Source organism: Amblyomma maculatum, chromosome 1, assembly GCF_055883805.1.
Source record: "Amblyomma maculatum isolate TAMU_Amacu chromosome 1, ASM5588380v1, whole genome shotgun sequence".
Classification (NCBI taxonomy): domain Eukaryota; kingdom Metazoa; phylum Arthropoda; class Arachnida; order Ixodida; family Ixodidae; genus Amblyomma; species Amblyomma maculatum.
In genome coordinates this window covers 242,382,629-242,406,639 of record NC_139344.1, presented here as the reverse complement: position 1 = coordinate 242,406,639, position 24,011 = coordinate 242,382,629, and the positions used below count along the sequence as shown (strand labels likewise).

The 24,011-nt window shown below is 46.2% G+C and overlaps 1 protein-coding gene across 4 annotated transcripts in view; it reads left to right on the top strand.

The window, feature by feature from the left end:
• LOC146206079 (dual specificity calcium/calmodulin-dependent 3',5'-cyclic nucleotide phosphodiesterase 1A-like) overlaps nt 1–24,011 on the top strand; it is a 563,618-nt gene that overhangs the window by 503,380 nt on the left and 36,227 nt on the right. For 3 of the 4 annotated variants that reach the window (XM_084590730.1, XM_084590731.1, XM_084590728.1), the window contains 7 exons: nt 4,673–4,898; nt 5,573–5,686; nt 13,028–13,063; nt 16,904–17,086; nt 18,518–18,584; nt 20,023–20,139; nt 21,418–21,558. In XM_084590730.1, the coding sequence (XP_084446856.1) occupies nt 4,673–4,898; nt 5,573–5,686; nt 13,028–13,063; nt 16,904–17,086; nt 18,518–18,584; nt 20,023–20,139; nt 21,418–21,558 (884 nt within the window). The remainder of the gene's footprint in view (nt 1–4,672; nt 4,899–5,572; nt 5,687–13,027; nt 13,064–16,903; nt 17,087–18,517; nt 18,585–20,022; nt 20,140–21,417; nt 21,559–24,011) is intronic. The other variant, XM_084590729.1, reaches the window with a different exon arrangement.

Genomic DNA, 24,011 nt, shown 5'->3' with positions numbered 1-24,011 from the left:
CCAGCAAGACAGCGCTGGCGTTCCATGTCCAGCTCCCGGCACAGGCCTGCTGGACACGCGATGACGCCCACGATACAGCGCTGGCATTGCATGTCCAGCTCCCGGCACAGAGCTGCTGGACGCGATGACGCCGACGAGGCAGCGCTGACGTTCCATGTCCAGCTCCCGGCACAGAGCTGCTGGACGCGATGACGCCAGCAAGACAGCGCTGGCGTTCCATGTCCAGCTCCCGGCACAGGCCTGCTGGACACGCGATGACGCCCACGATACAGCGCTGGCATTGCATGTCCAGCTCCCGGCACAGAGCTGCTGGACGCGATGACGCCGACGAGGCAGCGCTGACGTTCCATGTCCAGCTCCCGGCACAGAGCTGCTGGACGCGATGACGCCAGCAAGACAGCGCTGGCGTTCCATGTCCAGCTCCCGGCACAGGCCTGCTGGACACGCGATGACGCCCACGATACAGCGCTGGCATTGCATGTCCAGCTCCCGGCACAGAGCTGCTGGACGCGATGACGCCGACGAGGCAGCGCTGACGTTCCATGTCCAGCTCCCGGCACAGAGCTGCTGGACGCGATGACGCCAGCAAGACAGCGCTGGCGTTCCATGTCCAGCTCCCGGCACAGGCCTGCTGGACACGCGATGACGCCCACGATACAGCGCTGGCATTGCATGTCCAGCTCCCGGCACAGAGTTGCTGGACGCGATGACGCCGACGAGGCAGCGCTGACGTTCCATGTCCAGCTCCCGGCACAGAGCTGCTGGACGCGACGACGCCAACAACACAGCGCTGGCGTTCCATGTCCAGCTCCCGGCACAGGCCTGCTGGACACGCGATGATGCCGACGAGACAGCGCTGGCATTGCATGTCCAGCTCCCGGCACAGAACTGCTGGACACGCGACGACGCCGACGAGACAGCGCTGGAACAGCTCCCGGCACAGACATGCAGCGACTTCACCAAAGCCTGGATCGTCCCACTGGCCGCGGCCGCCGAAGTCAGAAAATAGACGCCCAGAAGACGCACCAGGCCTTTTGGAGGACTGAGCGTAGTGGCCTGGAAGGAAACACCAAGAGTTACCCAAGTTCTTGTATTCTCTGACGCCGCCTAGGCAAGATGTTGCGTTTGCCCTACGTGCGTCAAGACCAAGTCCTTCACCAGCTCCCTGCATGATGTTTTGGAGCAGGTCTGCGAGATTCCCCACGTCATTGGAAAGGTGGAGACTGTGTGGCGCAAGCGCTCCAGGCAGGACTGGAGCAACAGCATGTTCGAGGTCTTGTAGCAGGTCGTCAAGTTCCACGCCTCGGGGCAGCGAAGGCCAGATGGTAGTGCGTCAAAACAGTCTGCAGCGAGAAAGGAGAATATATATACAGCCTGGTCGAAAGCTAGAGCCACGAGCTGGTCACCTTGGTCATTGTGATGACCCGAGCCGTGAGTAGCGAGCAGTACCGAACGCTGGCTGCAAACGGCGACGTGCCCAACGTTTACTCCAGTTTCGGACATCTGTTCACGCTGCGGAATGCTCGCCAGTGGGCCGCTGGAAAGAGGAACGCTCGGTACCTTGCCACGAAGAGCACACATCTCGTGTAAGCCAGACAGCCAGTCGCTTCCCAGCAACCGCGCATAGAGCGCGGAAGAGCTGCTCCGGGTCGAACGTGATTGCCTCGGGACAAGCCTGTAGAAGGATTGCTGCGACATCGCAGCACGGTGCGCAACAGCAAGGTCCACGAGCCAGGGCCGCTTCGTCTATGGGCACGATCCAAGGCTCGCTCGCCGTCCTGGAATCCAGCTGGAAGGGGCCCGCTGCTGCAAGCTGTCACCTGCGGGACGCCCCTGCGCCGCCAGTTACGTTGTGGGAGACGGGAAGTGAAGCACGAAGTCGGTGTTACCAGAGGTAAACGCAGGAACGACGCAGACCTTACGGCTCGGGAGCGATTCAGAACACGAACAGCACGTTCTCTCGGCAGCTTGCGGCGAATACGGACACGTCTTCTACCTCGTGTGCCGCGTGGTGCGCGAGCGCAGGACGAGCCCCCTTCGTTTTTCTCTTCGTTCTGCTCTCGAGAGAGGCTTTTTATTTTTTCTCAGTGCTTTGCGTTTCTGCACCTTTTTATTTTTTTTTAAGTGCCTTGAAATTATGTCTCTTGGGGCTTTTGCTTTTCTGTGCACTAGCACACTAACGTTTATTAGTTCGAGTCGTAAGTATGAGGGTGGGGAATTACATTCTCGGTCTGGATAGTTGCGCACTAGGGGTTGTGCAGTGCGTGTTACTCGCATGCCGTTAACACACCCGGTGTGCACAGGACTCAGCACCAACATTCCTTTTAGGTGAGGTCGATTGTGATTCGTAGACGCCTTAGTTACCGTTCCGTTACTGCTCGCGACTGTTAAATGCACATAGCCCAGTCGCGGTATCCGTCTGACCTTCGAGGTTATGGGATGTAGACGAGCGATAGGTATTAATCGATAGCTTATACAGCTCGTTCTCTCAGAAAGCCATCGGCGTAGAGTAGTCCGCACCGAGTGTCGGAAATAATCGGGGGCTTTGTAAAAATTGGTATCGTGGTAATCTATGGTTCTAGTGTTTGATGATTTATTTTTCTGTGACAGGCAATGTGAATTAATGAAATCATTCTATATAATTGATGCATTAAAGGAATGAAAATTTAAAAAAATGGCGTTCAAAGATTTCAAATGTTTAGAATGACAAGCGAATGCTTGATGATGCTAATAAAGAATTATTGTGAATTCATTGTCCAATTGATTGAAATAATTGAAAAAATGAAATTGAAAAAGGGTTAAAAGCTGTCGAACTGCTCAGAATAAAAAGCCAATGCTTGATGTTAAGAAAATTTTTAGTGTGTTAATTGAAGTAGCTGAAGAGAGGAAAATATTGAAGAAGGGGGCTCAAAGGTGTCAGAATGAAAAGCCAATGTTTTATAACGCTAATTAGCAAAATTTGGGGTGTGTAATTGATCAAGGAAAAAAATTAAAGATACGTTCAAATTTCAAGCTGCTCAAAATGGAAAGCCAGTGTTTGCTAATGTTAAGTATCAGTTTATAAATAAAAAATAAAAATAAAACTTTTTTATATATATAAAGGGGGGGGGGGGGGACTGCGCCTCGTATATGGCACTTACAGCTTACATCGCTTGACGCTTGATTTGTCGGCTTTCGGTCCTCACGCCCGTTTTCCCGAGTGCAAGTTTTTTTGTTGTTTTTTTCCCTGCACATTCGTTGATGACTGCCTTCGTCTGCGTTGTCTGATGCACTCGGAGCACACAACACAGCAATGTGCGCTCATCTTGAGCTCAGCCTCTGGTAGCCCGTCACTCGCCATGACATCACGATAGTCGTGACGTATAGCTTGTTGGAGAATAGTTCTCAGAACCACCACTACGCCCTGACCATCCGGCCTGCGAAGTTTTAAGAAAAGACGAGCTTTTTTTAATTGATAATAAATCGCTGGCTCTGTTCCAAGGAAATACACTTAGGGCTAATGCTCAAAAGAATTTGTTTTGTAGTACATTGAACGCATTTACCGCCATTCTTTTCACAATTTCCTGGCCCCCATTCTATTGCAGGCGGTTTTGTTTCTTTGAAACCTTGTTGCCGGGCTTGTAGGTTCCGCATTTTAAATCGAAAAAGACAGGCACTGCATGTAGGCGTCGTCGTCTTTATATATATATATATATATATATATATATATATATATATATATATATATATATATATATATATATATATATATATATATATATATATATATATATATATATATAATGCGGCGCCTTGTCATTTTCAATTTGCATCAGGAGAGTTGCGGAGGGAAACGCACATGATATGCTCAAGGCTTAGCACTGTCAGTTGCTTTCTCCCACCCATTTCGTATTGCAAACAGCGCTAAGCCCCGCCGGGTTGGCGCAGTGATTGACTACTGTTCCGAAGGACGCGCGATCGAATCCCGACCTCGGCGGCCGCTTTCCGGTGGAGGCGAAAAGCAAGGCGCTCGTGGGCGATGTTAGTGCACGAACCCCAGGTGGTGGAAATTTCCGGAGGCCCTCCATTACTCTCATAGCCTGAGTCGCTTTGGGACGTTAAACCCCATAAACCAAACCAGCGATGAACGTCTCAAAAATGAAGCATCAAGAAGCTGAGCGAAAATCAGTGCCACGTACTGAATAAAGTGACGTAAAGAGAGAGAGGGGGGAGAAAACATTTATTGATAGACCCTGGTCCGGGTCGTCACTCCAAGTCGATGCGTTAACACATGGGCGATATGGGCAACGAGCTGCGGATAAAAGGAGACGGTGAGCACTGTGAATGTTCAGAGTGAACAAAGCTTGTTCTTTTTATGTCTCCTTGGTTGTCATGACTGGCCAGCGTTGGTGCTCCGACACATCGCGTAGCGTTGGAAGTTATGCGAATCTCGTGTTCGTCACCATTATTTAATTCCTTTGGGGCCTTGAATTTAAGGCCAATTTGTGTTTTTTTTTCTTATTTCAAAGACGGTTATTCACATTCGGATCACAAATGCGTGGGTTTAAGAGCTGGCCCGTTCCTTTGGCAAACAAGCGGCGGTACCACGCTCCGCGCAGAGCCGAATAGCTCTAGACGCAGCCTTAGCAACAGCATGCGCCCAATCCGGCTGATGAAACTCCGTTCCACGCAGAGCCGGGCACCGTGGTGGTGCGTCGCTTCCAGCCTCGTGTGGCCACAGTTGTGCGCGAGAAAGCTGGCGAACAGTGCGACGAAGGCGGTCGCCAGAACGACGCCGCCGCCGAGACGGAGGCGGCCGCCGGCGACCGCCGCAACGGAAAGAGCCACGGAGCACTGGGCGACGCCCGGCCGCTGCCGCCTGTCGACACGTTGGAGGCCTGCGACAAAGCCGCAAACAGGTCAGTGTGGGCACTCCGACGTATACCACTCGCTCGCACCGTTTCACAGCCGACTATAGTGCCGCTGTCACCATCGCTTGCTTGAACGATTATAAACTCTGTTGGGGGCGGGGGTTACGGAGGGTTAAAGCGCAGCTGCTACAGTTAACTGTTTTGCACTGTGGCTTTGTCAAGCTGGCAATAAACAACTTTTACTCTGGGCCCCTGCCACCACGTGGAACGCTATGACTGTCGAAGAAAGATTATTAGTATCGATACAATGAAGTGACTGAGCATTAATTTCTTTTAATGTCTTCCAGTTTCCGGTCAAATTGCATGTTTGCGCTCCCCTGATTCCTGAAAAAAAAAAAAAAAATAAAAAATAAAGGCTATTCTTGCACGAAAGCGTTTTGAAATTCACACTATTCTCGTAGCAAACCATCGAAATCTATGCTAGCTAGTGCGTGTTTGCTTGTAGATAGGTCAGCTAGTGGACAATAAAAGTGAGTTTTTTGTCTTGCAGGAAGGCCGACATTTTTGTCTGTTTAAACCTGAACGAAAATTTAATGTATTCTGTTACGTTTATTGCAGAACATTGATGTTCTCACGCTGGGTTACAAAACTATGCTGTTTTTTTTTTTCTCTCCATCGTAGTGAACTTTATCCTCTAATCTTTCTTGTTCCCTAATACTCAGATTGCGAGACCTGTCAACGCACCTCCAACACGGCGACGTCCCTTTAGACATGCTACAAAAAACACTTCAGTACGCAGCCTGCGTCCTTGAAGCTGTTTGCCAAGATGAAACAAGGTGAGAACAAGGCATGCCTGGACCAGAAGCTCTCTCAAGCTTTTGATGCTATTCAACATTCCATTTCTGTTACTCCTTTTTTTCTGGGCATATGCGTCCTTGATACTTACAGATCAAAAACAATTCTTTGTTTTGTTTCTTTTTTTACCCCCTCTTCATTACAGAGTGAAGAGCCGGTTTTTTACAACTTAAATAAAATTAAAGAAACGTTCTGCCAGTTTGCTTGATAAATGGCTGAAACGTCTTTCATCGCAAACCAGTTGTGCTTGATGTAATATATGTGACCTAACATGCTTAGCGCATGGCAACCGCAGCGCCAGTAATGCTTTTCGGGCCCTGCATTTGTGACCAGGCTTCACGTGCACAGCAGTGTTTTTGTTTTCTATTATCCGTTTTCCTTGTGTTTGTCGCAATGTTTTGTTGTCTCATTTTGTGTGCGCGTGCCCACTCTTTCTGGGTCTGACTTCCGTACTTTCTTCTTCTTCTCTGCTGCTCTTGGGGATGGGGCTGAGGTGCATGGGTGGCCGGTTCTCTTCTATCCTGTCTTCTTTCTTCTCCTCTCTCTCTGCTATGTGTTTCGCTCCCCAGGAAACTGACGCCGATTCCACCCCAGCCACCACCTTCGCTTCTCGAAACGCCGTTACCACCTTCAGGGGTGGCGACGTCTATGTCAGTGTGTCCCAACGAGAAGAGAATTCCTGCCACCGATGTTCTCCCGGCAGACAGCGTCCCGCGGCAACCGGGGGTTGAACAGCGGCGAAGGGCCCTCATAAACGCCAACTCAAAGTTCAACAGGTTAAACTTGACATGCAACCGCATACCCCCAAACCCCTCCTCTTTCTCATCCTTTTCCACCTCCTCCCCCACCACCGCCCGCCTAAAGCGGAACGTGCTGGCCCCCCTGGCAGCCCGACCCGTTCTCGTGTTACCCATGGCACCGGCCAAAGTGGACCGTCACAAGCCTAGGGACAAAGTCTCTGTCACGTTATTTGAGTTTTACCTGCATATCCGATTATAGATCCTGATTCATCCGAATACGTAGCCAGTCCGCGGTCCCTTGGTACCGCAGGAATTACAAAAAAATTGAGGATACAGTAATGATGTAGCCAGAAAATGATTCGCCGCCAACTTCCCTAGACGTTAGACGCTGGCATGACGCTTTTCCACTTCTTTCGCCGCTGCCACGAGTGACGCCCTAAACCTCTGTACTAAACGTTACTAAACGCGGTATCCGAGATATTATGGTGTGTCGAGAGCTATAATTACGGACTCCTGTTTAAAGTCCCTAGTTTTTTATTGTTTCACGTTATGGCCGTACTTCATGTATTATTCGCCAGCTTTCGCCTTGTAAACTGTCACTTAGCGTATCCACTGTATAGACGCGCTTTTCTCATGCTTTTTTTTTTTTTTTTGCGTATAATGGTACAACCACTCCCTCTCTCTGATTGATTTAAGTAAGAAAGAACAACTCATATCTTTCCTACAGTTAACAGGCTAAATTTGTTCCAGGTGTGAACCGAAGGGATACGAACTTACAATCCGGGGCAAGTCTAATAATGAGAAGTATTTTTCCGCGATTACATCGAAATAAACTAATGCTAGGGCACTTGTAACTTCCTTCTCTTATAGCTCATGCACACACCATGATCTCTCAAACATTAACCCAATAAAAAAAAAAATGTTAAACCTGTGTGTTTAACTGCCACGTACGAAAAACTGGCTGCTTTGTGTTGCTTATATTTTTGTACTAAGTTGCCTACAGTGCGTCTTGTGCAGTGCTTTTTTTTCTCTCGTGCATTCTCTTTTTTTCTCACACTTGTGTGTTGTGAATCTCAGCTGCCACTGCAGCAACTGTTTTGTGCTCCGTGCTGACCTTCACCCAAACCAAGAAGCGCTGAACCAGGCCAATAGGATTGTTACATATGGGTCACTTTGGCCAGTGCGCAATTATAGTTTGTAATGCGCTTCTTAAAGCGCGGAATGAAAAAATGAAGATGCAGCTGCTTGGTTTGGGAGAACCGCATTAAGAGACGCCTGCCAGCACGTGACAGGTGTGTGGCTCGCCGTTCGAGTGTGTTTGTATAAGGTGCCTGCCTGCATGGCTGTCTGCTCGCTTGTTGTGAATGCCCTCGCGCAGGCCCGCATTTATTTTGCCTCACTTGAAGTCAAAACCACTCTTTTAAGCTCTGGCGCTGGAGAAAGAGGTTTTTTTTTATTTTTTTATTTATTTATTTTTTTTTCACTGTTGCCTCTCGCATCCGGAAAACAATCGTCATCCTTTCACTTGCAGCTTTATATTTATTAATGTGCTTGTACGTCTAGACCGTGGAAAAAGCGAAAATTTGGCGGCACAACTGAGCACGGGGCTCATTGAAGCCATTTTGGAAATTAGAATAATCTGCACCTACTGCAGTTGCTGCTATCGCTGCACATTCATAGCGTCACCGTCGTGCAGTCCGGGCTGGTAAAATATGGAGAATATATAACAGGACAGTCTTTATAATGTATACTACTACTTTCCTTCAGTCCTATTCTACGCGCATACTGGCTGATCTGGGCAAAAATAAAATTAAATCGGCTTTGATTGGAATCTGCTTATTATATTCCGGCCCTGGAATACAGAATTTCTATGTTCTTAAAGCAAAAAGCCGTTTCCCTTCACCTCTTTCACCCCACTGCTTAAATTTTCACCCGCGTCTGTTTTATGCTGGTCGATTCTTTTAGCAAAACGAGATCATTTGAAAAGGTAATTAATTAAGAAACAGAGCCCCCGAAAAACACAGACAGAAGAAGGAACAAGCACGTCTACGTTCTTCCTGTCTGCGTTTTCCTGGTGCACTGCTCCTTAATTAATGCCAAATCAACTAGCCCATTCTTCCGCTTCATTGAAAAGGCCGCTTAATGGCTACACGGGCCGAACTTTCAAAGAATTCGACGCGTGAAAACGTTTTCAGATTGGTCGACGCCCAAGTATGCAATGGGCGCATGAAAATAAGAGGCGGTTGATTAAAAAAAAAATTAACTTTTGGCTTTGCCATTCGAAAACTGCATTCAAATATAGCAGTCATAAGCTATCGAACGCAGAAATCTGCCTCTTGTGCTGAGTTTGTGTAGCGGCCGCCCTGTAAACTCTAACGCAAAACGATTTCGCTTTGGCGCTTGAAATCATGAAACCAAATATCGATGAACGCGCTGCGTGAGCTTGAAAGAGTGGTCTGCTTACTATACGTGCTGTAACTGAGAATCTCTTCGTTATTACTCTTGTGCGTGTAGACAAGTGAGCAGAGAGGAAACCCAAGTACTTGCTACAAAGTGTACTGGAAAACCAACAAGATAATTTTTTCGTCAGCATGCGTATGAACGGCATAACAAAAGTTTAGTATCAGGTTGTAGTGCCTCCTCATCTGTCAGAGTATTGGCTATTTTTCTTCGGCACATACTATAATATTTTCCGGCGACACGTGTCGGCCCCGTATCAACTACGTCACAATTCTAACCCCCCAAAAATTATTCCCTTGTCTTTTCACACCATTGTGATTTCTAACCTGCCTAGATTATCCAGAAAATGCTTTTATGAGAACGACGACCATTCTGCCTTGTTTTGAGCACGTGCGAGACCTTTAAGGTTTTCTCCTGATCAGCGGTAGTCTTGTTCTCCTCACGTCACCGCATCTTTATCCTATTTATTTATTAAAAGGAAGCCTCACTGGCGGCGTTTCTCAACTGAAGTCATGCATGTATAGCTTGGCGACAAATGATAACGAAAAGATTCTCTTAGCATGCTTGAAACTCTGCTATTTTGAACCAGCCATAGCTGCTTTATTGTTTGCGAGCCCCATCGAAGCTTTTAATGTGTGCCTAAATTAAAACCGTTTCTAACAAAAATGGATTTGTCACATGCCAAAAATGCGATATTCAGCTGCACGATTCGCTGACTCAATAAAACATACGTGTAAATCGCCGTTACATTTATTGAATACCGCTCTCAGATCAACATTAATGCATTTTCTAAACTGATGTTAGCTAATCGGTGGCTAAAATGTAAACTGATAAACGCTACTTTTACCTTTAACAAGATGTATTCCATCTTAGCAAACGAGAAACTTCAGGGACTCGTCGCTAAGCCCTGGTTTTTCTTGCGCAATATCTGCAGCACGTTACTTAGTCACAGCGGGTCTTTTTTCGTGCAGCTTATAATATTAATGTTCAATTTGTTAGTTCTATGGTGGTTTAGGTCTCGTTAAACATGCAATTAAGGATCTGGTGCAATCTTTACCTGTAGGCAATGGCAGCACAACAAAGTTGCGGTGTTAACTGGTTGAACGAGAGCAAAAGAAAGTTTATCAATTCTGTTCCACTGGGATTTTCCGAGCTACGCTGCTGCGAGCGCATGCGACAACATAACGTGTTGATGTTCACTCGATGCACCGGCCTAGTGCACTTATCACGACCAAAAGTAAAGGAATGTGGTCGACTGGGTAGTGAACTTGCCCGAAGAAACTGAAATTTGTGACCATCGCGTAACGCATGCGCGAGCGCAGGAAGTAAGGGATCATGTGGCAAATCCATTTTAACAGGTTTAACCGATCCCTTGCCGCTCATTTCGTAATCGTGCGAAAAAAAAAGGCAGATGTGGCACCGCGGTTTCATGTATTCGTGTTACAGTTTTAGATGTTCTTTGTTTTCATTCCTGTTGTGGGCTGGGTCCAATTTGCTGCAGAACACATGGTGACTGTCGACGTGGCATCGATCAGTGTCTTTCTTCTCTTTCCATTCCTCACTTGGACACCTTATCTCGACCCCTTCTCGGTTCACTGTTAATCCGTTCCCGCTGAGCACTTGCACTTTGGACCTGCCCGCACTGGATCTGTTTCCGCCGTCATTCCAGCAATCGCATGCGATTTGCACGCAAGCCCGTTTCCGCGAGGTTCCAGGCTACAGAGCTCGAGGTTTGAGATGCGAACACCACCTTCTCGCCGTTCAGTTTTTACGCCTAGATGAAAAGCGGGCGTGCCATTAAAGCTGTTGCGGAAATTTCACGATCGCTGGCTTTTGGGTTTAACCAGTGCGGTTAAATCCACTCGCAGTTAAATTGCTCCTGACAACAGAGGCAGCATCACAATGATATTATACGGATCAGCAGAGCGCCAATTCGAGCGCAAAAAAAAAAGCCGTGATATATATATATATATATATATATATATATATATATATATATATATATATATATATATATATATATATATATATATATATATATATATATATATATATATATATATATTTTATCACATTGAGACATTACGAGCATCCCTTCACGCACACCTGCTTGCATTCCGCGTCTAAGATCTACACGTTAGGTTTTCGACGCGTTGTTCGAATTCGTGTGCTGAAATCTGCAGTTTTATACAAAGTGAGCTTCGTGCATCCTAATATAAAATAAAATCGCTTGGTACGCCTCACTGAAGTACAGGTACCCTAAATGTAAAACGGAGCGCGCGAACGCACAAGAAAACGTTTCGCGGCGCGGTCTGCCAGCGGGTGCGCATGCACACGGCTTGTGTGCATGGGCACACCAGGAACACCAGCGCCACACATCTGATGTTCGCCTCACCAGCAGTCCGGACGAAGCAGCGCAAGTTTTTCCATGGGTCCGCGCTCCGTTTTACTTTCGGGGGCACCTGTACAAGACGCATCAACGAGATCCAGCCTGGCTGTTTACATCACGGTGCCAACACGGTAAATTACTGTGTAGGTACATCTCATCGTCAGAAGCACCGGTGCTTCAGTTTCGCTCTCACAGTTCTATTCCGGAGACAGAAAGAAACATACCCTCTCCAAAGAGGGCGAAAAAAAAGAGAGAGAGAGAGATATTACTTTCTGGCGAACGTTCTTCCTTACTTTATAAGCAGGTTTCTCTAGAGCGAGCTTGTTTTTTTTTTTTTTTTGTTTTTGTTTTTTTGTCAGACAGGCTTCATTGCAGCTCTGAATTACATTCTGACCTGGTTTTGTAGTCCATGCGTAGAAAGGGCATCCACTGCAATCCACCAGAATTGGGATTGTTACAATTACCAAAAATATTGTACAGCCGATATATTTTATATATTTGGCAAACTTCCCTGACTGACTTTTAAAAGCTAGCCGAGACAATGACACCATGACATGCAGTAAAAAAAAAAAAATTAAAATACCAAAGCCTAGTGCGCGCCTTTTTGGAGCTTTCTGCGCAACCTTGCGTTAAGTTAGCATTCGCTCGATAATTTTACTTAGCTGCTAAGAAAAGCAGCAAGCCTTATATTGACACCCGTCTTTGCCTTGCTAAGCCTTCAGGCGTTTCCTGAACATACATAAAAAAAAAGGCTATTTTTTGGACCGTTACAAATTGGTGATTCAGATGACTATCAAGTACCGAAAATACATTCTGAGAATGTAATATGGAGCGAACGCATTGCTGGAATAACGGCGTGGAATGCTGTGCCTGTTGCACGTGCTGCTTCGCCTCTAAGCGACACTGTTGTCTGGCCGCCACTGGCTGGTGAGCCCTCGGAGTCCTTCCACAGTGTCACCAACCCTTGCACGCTGCTGTCATGTCTCGTCCTTCCGTTCTCTTTGAGCCCATCTGCGGCACCCGATATGCGCAGCCATTGGGCCACCTTCTGGTGCACAACCTAGCGTACTCAGATTGTGTCGACGCCCAGTTTCGCACCGAAGCTCGTTTTTATGTAGTGCTGGTGTGATGTGCTGTTGAGTATCGGAGTGTGTTGCTATTTGTTTGTTAGTTCCCCTTTGTTTATTACTGACGTTAAAACATCAGGTGTGGCACCTAGCACCCTCCTTTTCTCTTTTTACTGTGCATGGTCTGCGTCAATTTGTTCAGATCGAAGAGTGCTCGTTTATGTTTAGAGTAGGCACTGCACTATTTCAAGCGAGCAATCTTTATTTCTGAGGCAGTTCTTAATATTGAGCCTTTCATAAATTTACGATATGAAGCTTGCTCAGATCAAACGATTTGCCATGAAACAGGTATTGAAAGCGTGTTTTCTACGAAAGTCGATGAAAAAGAAATGTGGCGTCCTTTGTGCATGCTCACTGCTTCGGCTGTGCTGCCCGTAAGCTGTATATGTTAACCTGCCAGAGTAGCAACAGGAAGCTTTTGTACAAATTCGTGTGCTTGCCTTGTTTAGCTTCATAGAAGTGCCTTGTTTCCTATCGTTGTGCCTAGTGCGTTATGTTGATGATTTTTTTTCCCCCAATCCCTGCCTTACCCTTATGTTCAACAGCTGTTGCCTGTTGCTTGCAAGACGAAAGCTTACACTGCCTTGTTTCTTTTCGTCGCTACAGCGGATCGTTTTCCAAAGGTGCTCAGTCATTTTTTCGGTACGCATATACTATTTATCAAATTTCTAAATGTTGTATTTATGTAGCCTGAACCATTTGCGTAGTTCCAATATTCTCTCTTGTTCTTAATGCTTACGATGACAATTGCAAGCGAACAGAAAAGTATTATCGAGAATGCTTTCTCGCTGTGTGTAAACGCGTGTATGTTCGTTAGTCATCTTCGCACATCGCTCATCCATGTTTGCTGCTTTAAAAGCCGGCAGTAACTCGCTCCAAAAAGGGAGAGTATGTTCAACAGAGTTCAAAAGGGGAGAGTATACTAAAAAGAGTTTGCAGCACCATTTGCACTTGTGTTGCTGACGGCTTGGCTAAAATTTAAAAAAATATATATGGCAAACAGATGAGCGTGGAGCGTTCGAGCTCGAGGTAAAAAATGAACCGTGAACGTGTAAATATTTTAAACAAGTTACCAGGCCCACATACTTTGCCAAAACTTGCACTAAACCTAAACGTACAAGAAATAATCCTTGCTAAATTTCACTCTGTAGTGAGCTATGTGCACTGGAGGCACTCTGCAGATAAGTTCTTTGGAACTGTTGACTGAGATCTACCTGAATGCACAGATGTGCAGCTTTAACGACGCTTCGTTTCGGTTGCAGCTCTGTTTGCTTTGAGGCAAGTCTCGGAGCGAATTTCGCATTTCTCTGCTTATTCCTCGTGCAAAGAGTTTCTTAGATCTTTCAAACGAGTATCCGTTTCACACGGTTCGTTTGAAGCATTCCTTGTTCAACGTAACGAGCTCGATCTTATAATGCGCACGACGAGCAAATACAGAGATGTGCGTGCTGCTCGTCATGTGAGACTGTTATCCGTTCGTATATTCGTAACAACTTGGTTACACTTAAACCATTCTCTAAAAATATCGCCCGCTGAAGAATTAAATGTAATAAAAACTACAATTTGAGCTGGTGTAACCTTATTCATGGCTGGAGTGCCCTGTTCACAGCAAGATCATTAGAAAGCGCCAACATTTATTCGGTCGCAGTGCAAAATGTACGGAGGTTACACGCCTCCAGGTCACGCGGAAAAAGTCGCTTGACGTATACCTTCGCGCTCGGTACAACTTGCAACGCGGGAGCTATGTCCGGAACGAACTCCGAGGTAAGTTGGGTGGCGCTGTCGCACAACGAGCTAGGAAACAAAAAAGAGCGTTGCTATTCCAAAGATTCCATCGTTACCTAGGAGGTGTAAGCCGCGAGCTTATATCTTTGCGGTGCTTTTCTCCGTCGGGCGTTTTTTTTTTTTTTTTTTCCCCTTGCCCTGTATACGGCATCGCTGCCTTTACTGGGATGAAAATTGAAGTAAAGATAACAAAGAGCACGGAACTGCGGTGACGATCGAGTCAAACGACGCTCGCTGTTCCATTACATCGGCAGAAAGTGGTTCCGATTCCGAGCAGAAAAAGAACGTGGCGAAAAACAAGCATAAGGCGCGATGCGCGCCTTTGGAATAGCGGAACGCTCAGCTCGTGGTCGTAGGGTGTCCCGTGTGCCGGTGCCTCCAACCTGCCGTGGAGGTCGCTCTGACCATCGCTTGCGCGCTGTTTTGCTTGTCACCATTAGGGGAAAAAAAATTAATTCCGAGTCGGTGTGTGTACAGCGCTACCGCTGCAAGTTTAGTCGAGATAATGTGGAATGGCTAACTTTGTTAGTCGTGTTTTACAATGAGTGCAGGGATACTGGTTAGCCGTTGCGCGCCCTATTAACGCATATTACAAGCTATTATATTTCGGGTCCTAAATTTTCTTATGACCGCGCTTGCACGATGTCCAGTGGTGATCGATTTAAATAACCGCGTTGGTCGACGTGCGCAGCGGAAGAGATGCGCATCGTCCTCGATACAGACTCACTCTCGTAAGTGCACATCGGCGGAGCCAAGGAGGCTTTAAAAAAAAAAAAGAAAAAAAAAAAAACCCTGCTGGAGCGGAGATGAAGCCGCGCGGCCATGCTGCCATGGGCAAGAAACGGGAGCCGCATCTCGCCCGCCGCGCTTGATGCCTTGCCCCATAGTGGGTTTTTTTTTTTTTAATTGTTATAGTGATCGTTGGCGGTAGTTAATGATTAATAGAGGTTGTAATAGATATTGTGGAAGTAATGAATACAGTAATAACAATGATGACTCATCATGGCTGTTAATGATGACGAAACGACCAATATGTCAAACAACGACTTGGAATGTAAGGGAAAACGGCGCTGGCAGACGAAGCACAAGAGAAAGGACACACAACAGCGCAGTTGTGTGTCCTCCTCCTTATTGTCTTTCGCCTGCCAGCGCTGTTTCCCATTATGCTCTACCAACTCGCCCAGCAACAAACAAGACTTTGAATGACCGCGACTGATCGGAAACGAGTAAAAATGCTTAGCGATGGGTGGTAATGACTACAATGATCGACTACAATGGCCGGTCAAAGCAATCCGCCATGAAGTGCGTCGAGCATAAATTGTCCCCGTATTTTGCCTGCCAGCCTTCCCACTGGACAGCCCGCTCCCACATACTTCGCACATTTGAGTCCTTGGGAAACCTGTTTAGAAAAAAAAAGTGACCGTCATATGTGAAAGCTGAGGCAGACTACGAGCTGTCAGCATGCGCCGCGACAGATCAATATGTTCGAAAATTGGTACGTATACAAGTGAAACGTAATACCGTAGCACTTTTTCGCTCGATTTGTACAGCCGTACGCAACGCACGAAGCAACCATTTTTCACTGCAACATCCAGAAGTCACCGCGCCAACTACGCACCACGGCGGACGGCGCGTTTTTTTCCTATGGCAAGATGGCGGCGCGCGGCTTCAGCTTAGGGACGCCCCTCCGCTCCAGCTGTTTTTTTTTTTTTAGCCTCCTTGGACGGAGCGCTGTTGCACACTTCGCTTCACTTACAGGCGCTGTCTAAGAACGTTTTTTCACCTAGCAACGCTGACGATACGCGACAAAGCTGCGACGAGTAATCAATGTCCGCACTAACCTGACTGTCGTGCCCATTCTAATAACACGCGCGATTCTGCCGGCATCAAAGGTACGGGGTCAAAGCATGCAAACGCCTGGAATTCCCGCGATCGCAACTCAACTGTTCGACGAAAGCAACCACCTTTAATGGTCGTTAACGAATGACTTCGACGCGATAGCAAATTGGCGACTTTCATACCGATCGACGGCTGTCAACGCTGCGACACGCGTGGCGCCTTCGCCATAGCCGTGAGGATTAAAGGTTTACCTTTCATATTATTTTTTGTCATTCACCTTTAGACCAAGCGACCTTGCCGAGTTGCGTTCGAAAACACGGCGACCGGGCGTGCGCATACTTTCGCGGACGCTTGTCGAGCACCCTACTAAAGAAGAAGCGATCGGAGGATGCCGTTCGGGTACCTGCTCCAAGCTTACGAAAGCGTCCTTTTTCTTGGCGTGCCAAAGTCGCCTGGCAAGCGTGAACGCGCATAGAAATAGCCTTTTTTACCACGGGCACTCGACTCACTCGCCGTGCACCAGGTCTGCCTGGTCCCGCTGCAAGAAGCAGTGTTCATTAAACCCTACCTATATGTTTCCACCATTTTTCTGTCCGCGTGAAATACAGGCATACCTCAAATGCTGAACAGCGCTTTAATAAGGCACGCATGAACTGTGGCTAACTTCGGTCGCGCTAAGGACACCCGCCACCGCGCGCTCCGCGTCTCATTCGTTGTGTGTTTCGTGGTACGGGCGAAGAAATAACTTTTGCTTTCTTTGCACGGGCATTCAGCATACGCGAATTGAGACGCGATTGGTCTGTCGGCGTAATCGCTCTGTTGCTCGGTGTGTGTGAGGATTGCCTGACGATCCCGCAGGAAGATGCTGGACGAGGAGGATGACCTGTCAGAAGTGCAACCGGATGCGGTGCCCAATGAGGTGCGAGAATGGTTGGCGTCCACCTTCACGCGTCAAGCGGCAACGCAGAGGAAGCGGTCGGAGGACAAGCCACGGTTTCGTTCTGTGGCCAACGCAATCCGGGCAGGCATTATGGTTGAAAAGTAAGCACCTCTTTCGTCAAGTTTCTCGCGCCGTTAGAAAGGCATCTTTCTCTTCGTGTCCCTGGGGGCCACACTTTGGCCAACCGCGCGTGAGTTTTTAGCCCATGATGGCCACCTAAGTCGCGCTAACACGTTTTGCTCTTTGACGCGGCGTAAACCCAGTTAGCCCTGTTTTCTTTTGCGTCTCCTGATTGCTAATGAGTTTTCATTAAGCTCCAGTGCGTTTTAACAAATGCGAAAAAATTGAACCGAATTAGCATAGACTACACCGTCGCCTGTATTCGTTATAATTAATCTGCATTTTAAGTAACCTGTCCTCTGAGCGGCATGAGAGTTTCAACTGCAACTGATATAACGCAACAGCATGCGTTTTTGCAAAGTTGAGATAGCAATGGAAGATGCCAATGCGTTTATCATCATGCAATAATTGCTATGCAATCGTCAGAGCTTCCGTACTGCGGCTGTCGAAGCAGGGACGAAGTATTGATCCGAAGTATCTATACCACTTAAAAATTATCAGCAACCATTTTTCAGGCTAGGAACTTTAAATAATAAAAAAAAAAGTCCTGACAGCTGCCGACTACTAGCACTGGTAGACGCACCTAACTAATGCTTGTGTTGTGATGCCATTCTAAAACCAGAAACAGATGATGTCGGATATCATGAGGGTTGTTTTTGAAGCGAAAAGCTTCACTACGAGAGTCGGAACCGAACTTCGCGTATGCCGCGGCCGAGTGCCGTCACGCGCAGCGTAGGTGGCCGCTTCGCTTGGCTCCACATAGCGTAGTTCTGCGCATGAGTGTGACGTCACAGTCAAGGCCAGCTGCGCAGCCCCCCCCCCCCCCCAAGCTTTGTCGGCGTTGCCTAGCAACGCTTAAGAGGTGTGCGACTCCTCTTCAAAAAAAAAAATTTAGGGAATCGAACCTCTATCCCTTGGATCCCCAGCCGAGCGCTTTACCGCTGTGCCACGCCCCGGGTCGTGAAACGCTCTTCATAATTCCGCTTGTCTACCGTGAGGATGATAGCGGAATTCCGTGAGTGACAGATACTGCGATTGGCGCGCAATTAGAAAGTACCAAAGACTAAAATAGTTAAGTCACTCAATTAGGGTGACGTCAAGGATGTGACGTCACCCATCTGCCATCAGCTATGAGGACCAAGCGGGAACGAGTGCGCTCCAACGCCGCCGGGCGGCGCTTCTTCTCTTCCGCGAGTGACAGATGCTGCGCCTTTCCTTTCCTGCAAACGAATTATAGAACGCCGGTGAACTTAAACGCGCTCGACATGGAAACCAAGGAGAGTTTAGCTGCTGGCGAACGGCGCAGAAGACTGGAGAGATTAACTTCTTCTAATCCCGAGGTAGTCGCTGCTTTTCGCTACATATATCCAGGCATAGCAGAGCTAAGCCATCTTTCATTTTTGTTTGTTTAGAATTTACCGACGGATGTCAAGCTCAACGCTCCTGCAAATTCCTCCTCACCTTGCAAACTTACTCAAGGTAAGTGAATACTCAAATAAATTGATTACGTGAGAAAAATCGGTTTCTGAAAAGGTGTTTTGTTGCACCCGAGCACAGTCCTCGACAAACGTTCATTGCACGATTGCTCTGAGCATGCAAAACAGTCCAACTCCTCGCGATACTGTCCAGATTATACGGGGCCAAAAATAATGCCCGTATTTGGAGTGTATCTTTTCTCAGCAAGTCTAATTTTACAGCAGGGTCATCTTGCTCCATCATAAGCTGATCCGTCTCCGGTATTGTTCGTTTTCGGATAAAACCCGACTTTTGCACTCAGAACATGTTCCTGAAAAATCGGGGTAAACTCGATACCCCCCCCCCCCCCCTTTCAATTTTTGAATAACTACTACCGCGGTACTAGTCTACCCCAGTTTGCGTGTGACCGAGAGATTCGTTACGCGAAGGCAGTCTTTATAAAAGACGCACTAGCCGCTTTTCGATGTCCAGAAAATGCTTGAAAGCGGGAAACATATAATGCCAAGCTTCGATCACCTCATATATATCGAGTACCAGCAGACTGTCAACCAGCTTTCCGCGATGGTCAGTAAAAGCGATCAGGCAAGACGTATTTTATCGATCCTACCGAAGAGCAGCGCCACATTAATACGCAAAAAATCTTTACAAAATGATACTGCACTCTGAAACGGACGTCTCAGACAAAGACGAAAGCCAGTTGACGTTATGGATATTATGAGCCGTCCATTCCAGAAGCGGCAGTTGAGTCAGTCGTTGACTGCCGGCCTCTTTTAATTTCCGTGACTGACGGAGTTTAACCATACAGATGTTGAAGTGGACTATTGGCACGACGCAGCTCTGTGCTACACCGGGCTAACAAATTCCGCATTGACATTGATGGGGCTAGCTAATGGTAGCTGTAATGTTAAGAGACCATTCTCTCAGCTTATATGCATTCAAATACCGAACAGGTCTCGTATGGAAACCGAAAGGCCGCGCATGCAGATGATTACGTATGTTGACATAGACGTGTAAAAATTCGATGACCAGCTTGTGTGAATAAAATTTTTCATGTCCCAAAACTTGTCCAGGCTATTTACTGCCAGTAGTTATTAATTACAAAAAAAAAAGTGGAATTTCGGAATATTTTCTTTAAAACTCCGATTTCTCCCGATTAACAGCCTGTAACATAGACCCACTTGTTACCCTCACATTTAAAAAATATCGAATAAATTATTACAGCTTGTAAATTTACCCGAAAAAACCCAAATTTCGAAATGTTTCCTCTAAAGACACTATTTCTCTCCTATTATCGAGTTGAAAAATAACGCCCAATTTCGACCTCTTAAATTTGAAAAAAAATATAAAACCTCAAAACGAACAACTCTACGCATTGTTGACACAAGCTCATGGCACCAATCTGCCAAAATACAGTTCGCCCTCTTCTTGTGATTCTTTGCAGTATGTAGATGACTGGTGTTTTGATGTGTTCAATGTGAACGAGGTAGCAAATGGGCAAGTCCTGCGCTACCTGACGTACGAGCTCTTCGGGAGATATGGCATTGTCCATAAGTTCAAGGTAGGTGTTCAGACTCACACCTCTTGCGCAGTTATCAAGCTGTAAACACGCATAGAAAAGCATGTCATTGACAGCACTACCACGTGTCATTTCCTAGCATTCCTAGTGTCAGGCACGAAGCAAAAAATGTGCTTTGATTTTGTGTCGCAAGCCTACAGTGCTAGCTGCAGGCTGCTCCAAGTCACCAAAAACTTCGTTAGCTTGCTAGGTACATTGCATACACATGACCTGTTAGGATAACCTAAGCGTTTATTAGAATACTGTAGAAGTTTCAAAGCCGGACATTACAGGTGTTGTGTTGTGTTGGGTTTTATGGCGCGTAAGCAAATTCTCGTGCTGAAAAAAAAAAAAAAAAAAACTGTCGACGCTTTTTCTTTAACGCTTGAAGGCTTCACCGCCATCTTTTACGTACTTTCGACACGATTGCCAGCAAAAGGACACACGGAAGAAGTTACTCGGCAAGTTATTATTAAATGTGCAAAAAAGTAAGCGGCCCGAACGCAATACCCCAGAGCCAAACCTTCTGAGGGTTACTGCGTAACATATTTGGTTACACTGACGGAAAGAAACCACAGTTTACTTTTTCAAGGAGGTGCTGGAAAGGGAATGATTATTTCTCTTGTAATATTTGGCTGACATTTGGGTACAAATAAAATGCCTGCGTGAGTTACGGTCTTTCGTCGTTTAATTGAGTATGCAAGGTAGTGCGGGACGTAAACAAGCGCTGTGAACTCTCGCCAAGATGACATCTACGCATAAATCTAGCAGGGTTGAAAGGCGGAGAAAACGGCATAGCGCTCAATCACTACCTCGGCCTTGTTACTATGCCTGCCTACTCGGCGTCTTGTTATCGACCTAGAGCTCCAATGGTTAGGGACAAATCCTAGCAGTTAAACATCCATATCTTTCCTTGCCATGCCACCCGTCAAGATGGGTCAGTGAGAACTGCGTTACTAATTTCAGGAAGTAACAATGAATTCCCAGTCAAAACAGCGCCAGCGGCGCGCTCACATTTCGACACAAGCCAAACAGCCTCGACTACTGCACAAAGAACTGGAATAATGTATTTTAGAAGCTGCGCGCCAGAGCCTTGTTACATTCCACTATCCAGCAAATCAAAAGACGCAATTCATTTACACATCACGCGTGGAGATATCCGCCCATTTTCCACGGCCGATTTGCAAGTACCTAGGAAGCTGGGGAAGAGTGTGCATGTATCGACATTCCTTCTTTACGTCGTCAAGCATGAAAACCTGAATTTTGCGTTCTTCCTTGCAGATATCGTCAGCAGCGCTAGAGAATTTTATCACTGCTGTGGAGCAAGGGTACTGCAAATACAAGAATCCCTACCACAACAACCTGCACGCAGCAGATGTCACCCAGACCGTCCATTACATGCTCTACTCGGCAGGCATCAGTGTAAGTAGCAATAATCGGCATCTGCAAAGGTTGTTGTTGTTTTTTTTTTTTTTCTAATAATACCCGAAGCCAACGCAAGACTGCAAGCTCCGCCTGAAAATGTATTATAAGCTTATAGAAATGCAATTCATTCTGCGCTGCCACTTTATTTCGAACATACGAGTTTGTCAGCGAAGAAAAAAGTACGCACACGTAATGGAAAAGATTATCCACGAATTCAAATTCATCATCATCCTCTATTAACCCTCACAGATCCCGTTAGGGACATTACATCGAGGCGGTGGAGAAGGGGGGTTCATTGGTGTTCAGCAGTCATACATGAATATAAATATAGAAGGGTGAAAATAACAGAAACATAGAAATATAGAAACGTCCTATTATCTCTCGCAATCGTCTCTCGCTGCAGTGGGGTATAGAAATGATTTACGATATCGCGGTTTCAGCGTAGTAACGATCAGATGCAACTAAATAACGTACGTAGCAGCGTCTGGTCGCATTGTTACCGGATGGTTATTAGCTCACAGCATTTTAACAGCGGCCCAGGGACCACGTCATTCTGTTTTTGAGCATGAGCTCGCGAATTCGACTCTTCGCCTCAGAACTAATTTCTCCGAGTGCGTAATTTGCAACAACGGCAGTGTTCTAAGACGCTATAGTTTGCGTTAAGTATCCGTGAGAAGTTGAAAGTACCGCGTTTTTTAAGGAATATAAACACCAAAATTCTGCTTGCCTATTTTTCTATTTCAAATGATGCGTTAATCGTTAGTATGCAGGAATCGCCGTGTGGTATTACCAAGGAGCATATAAAAAATTGCTGGAGTGGAAGTCAATGGGCTGGGGTGAAGCTTGCGGCGGCCATCTTGTGATGGGCAAGAAGTGGCCTGCCAGCGCTTGGAAGCGCTGTTAACTGGCGTTGCCAGTGTGTTTCAAGTGCTTAAAGGATTTTTAAGTTCTCATGCAATGCTTTGGGCTATCACGTGAGCCATATTGGATATCTCCGAATTGATTTTAACCATCTAGATTTTTAAAGATATTGATGATATCCGAGTACTGGTAATTGCACAATGGTGACTAAATATTAAAATACATGCTATAGCTACAAGTCGTATATCGTTGGATAGCTTATGCCAAGTCCAACAGAACTAGTCTAGCTGCACGTTTTAATTAGTTACCGCTAATTGCGCAAATTATTTACTGCTAATTGCATAATTGTGAATAAATATTAAAATACGTGCTATAGCTAAAAGTCGTATATCGTTGGATAGCTTATGCTAAGTCCAACAGCACGACTAGCTGCACGTTCTAATTATTCACCGCTAATTGCGCTAATTAATTACTTTTAATTGCATAATTTGAATAATAAAATACATGCTATAGCTACAAGTTGTATATCGTTGGATAGCTTATGCCAAGTCCAACAGCACTAGACTAGCTGCATGTTTTATTTACCTCTAATTGCGCAAATTAATTACTGCTAATTGCAATGATATTAGTTTAGTAGAACTGTACTCAATATAAGCTACACCACGATATATGACTTGAAAGGATAGCATTCAATTCAGGTTTAATCACAATGGACTGATTAGCGGTAATTAATTAAGACGTGCAATTAGTCTAGAGCACTTGTACTCGGCATAAGCTATCAAACGATATATGACTTGTAGCCAATGCATGTATTTTAACATTTATGGAAAATTATCTAATTAGCATAATTAATTAGGAATTAAGTCAAGCCAGTGCACTTATACTCGACATATGCTATTTAATGACATATGACTCGATGTGTAAAATCTAAAGTGTATTCATCATCATCATCATCATCAGCCTGATTATACCCACTGCAGGGCGAAGGCCTCTCCCATATTTCTCCACTTAACCCGGTTCTGTGCTAGCTGCATCCACTTGACCCCTGCGAACTTCTTAATCTCATCCGCCCACCTAACTTTCTGCCTCCCCCTGCTACGCTTTCCTTCCCTTGGAATCCAGTTTGTTACCCTCAGCGACCATCGGTTATCCTCTCTTCGCACTACATGTCCTGCCCATGTCCATTTCTTCTTCTTAATTTCCACTAGAATGTCATTAACTTGAGTTATTTCTCTGACCCACTCTGCACGCTTTCTATCTCTTAATGTTACCCCTACCATTTTTCGTTCCATAGCCCTCTGGGTTGTCCTCAACTTAAGTAGAACTCTCTTGGTTAGCCTCCACGTTTCAGCCCCATAGGTGAGTACAGGCAAGATGCAACTGTTGTACACTTTCCTCTTGAGCGATACCGGTAAGCTGCTAGTCATAATCTGCGAGTGCTTGCCAAATGCGCTCCATCCCAATCTTATTCTTCTTGATATTTCCTTTTCATGGTCTGGATCTGCGGTTACTACCTGTCCTAAGTAGACATATTCGCCTACTATTTCCAGTATTTCGCTACCTAATGTAATCTGCTGTTCCTTCCCGAG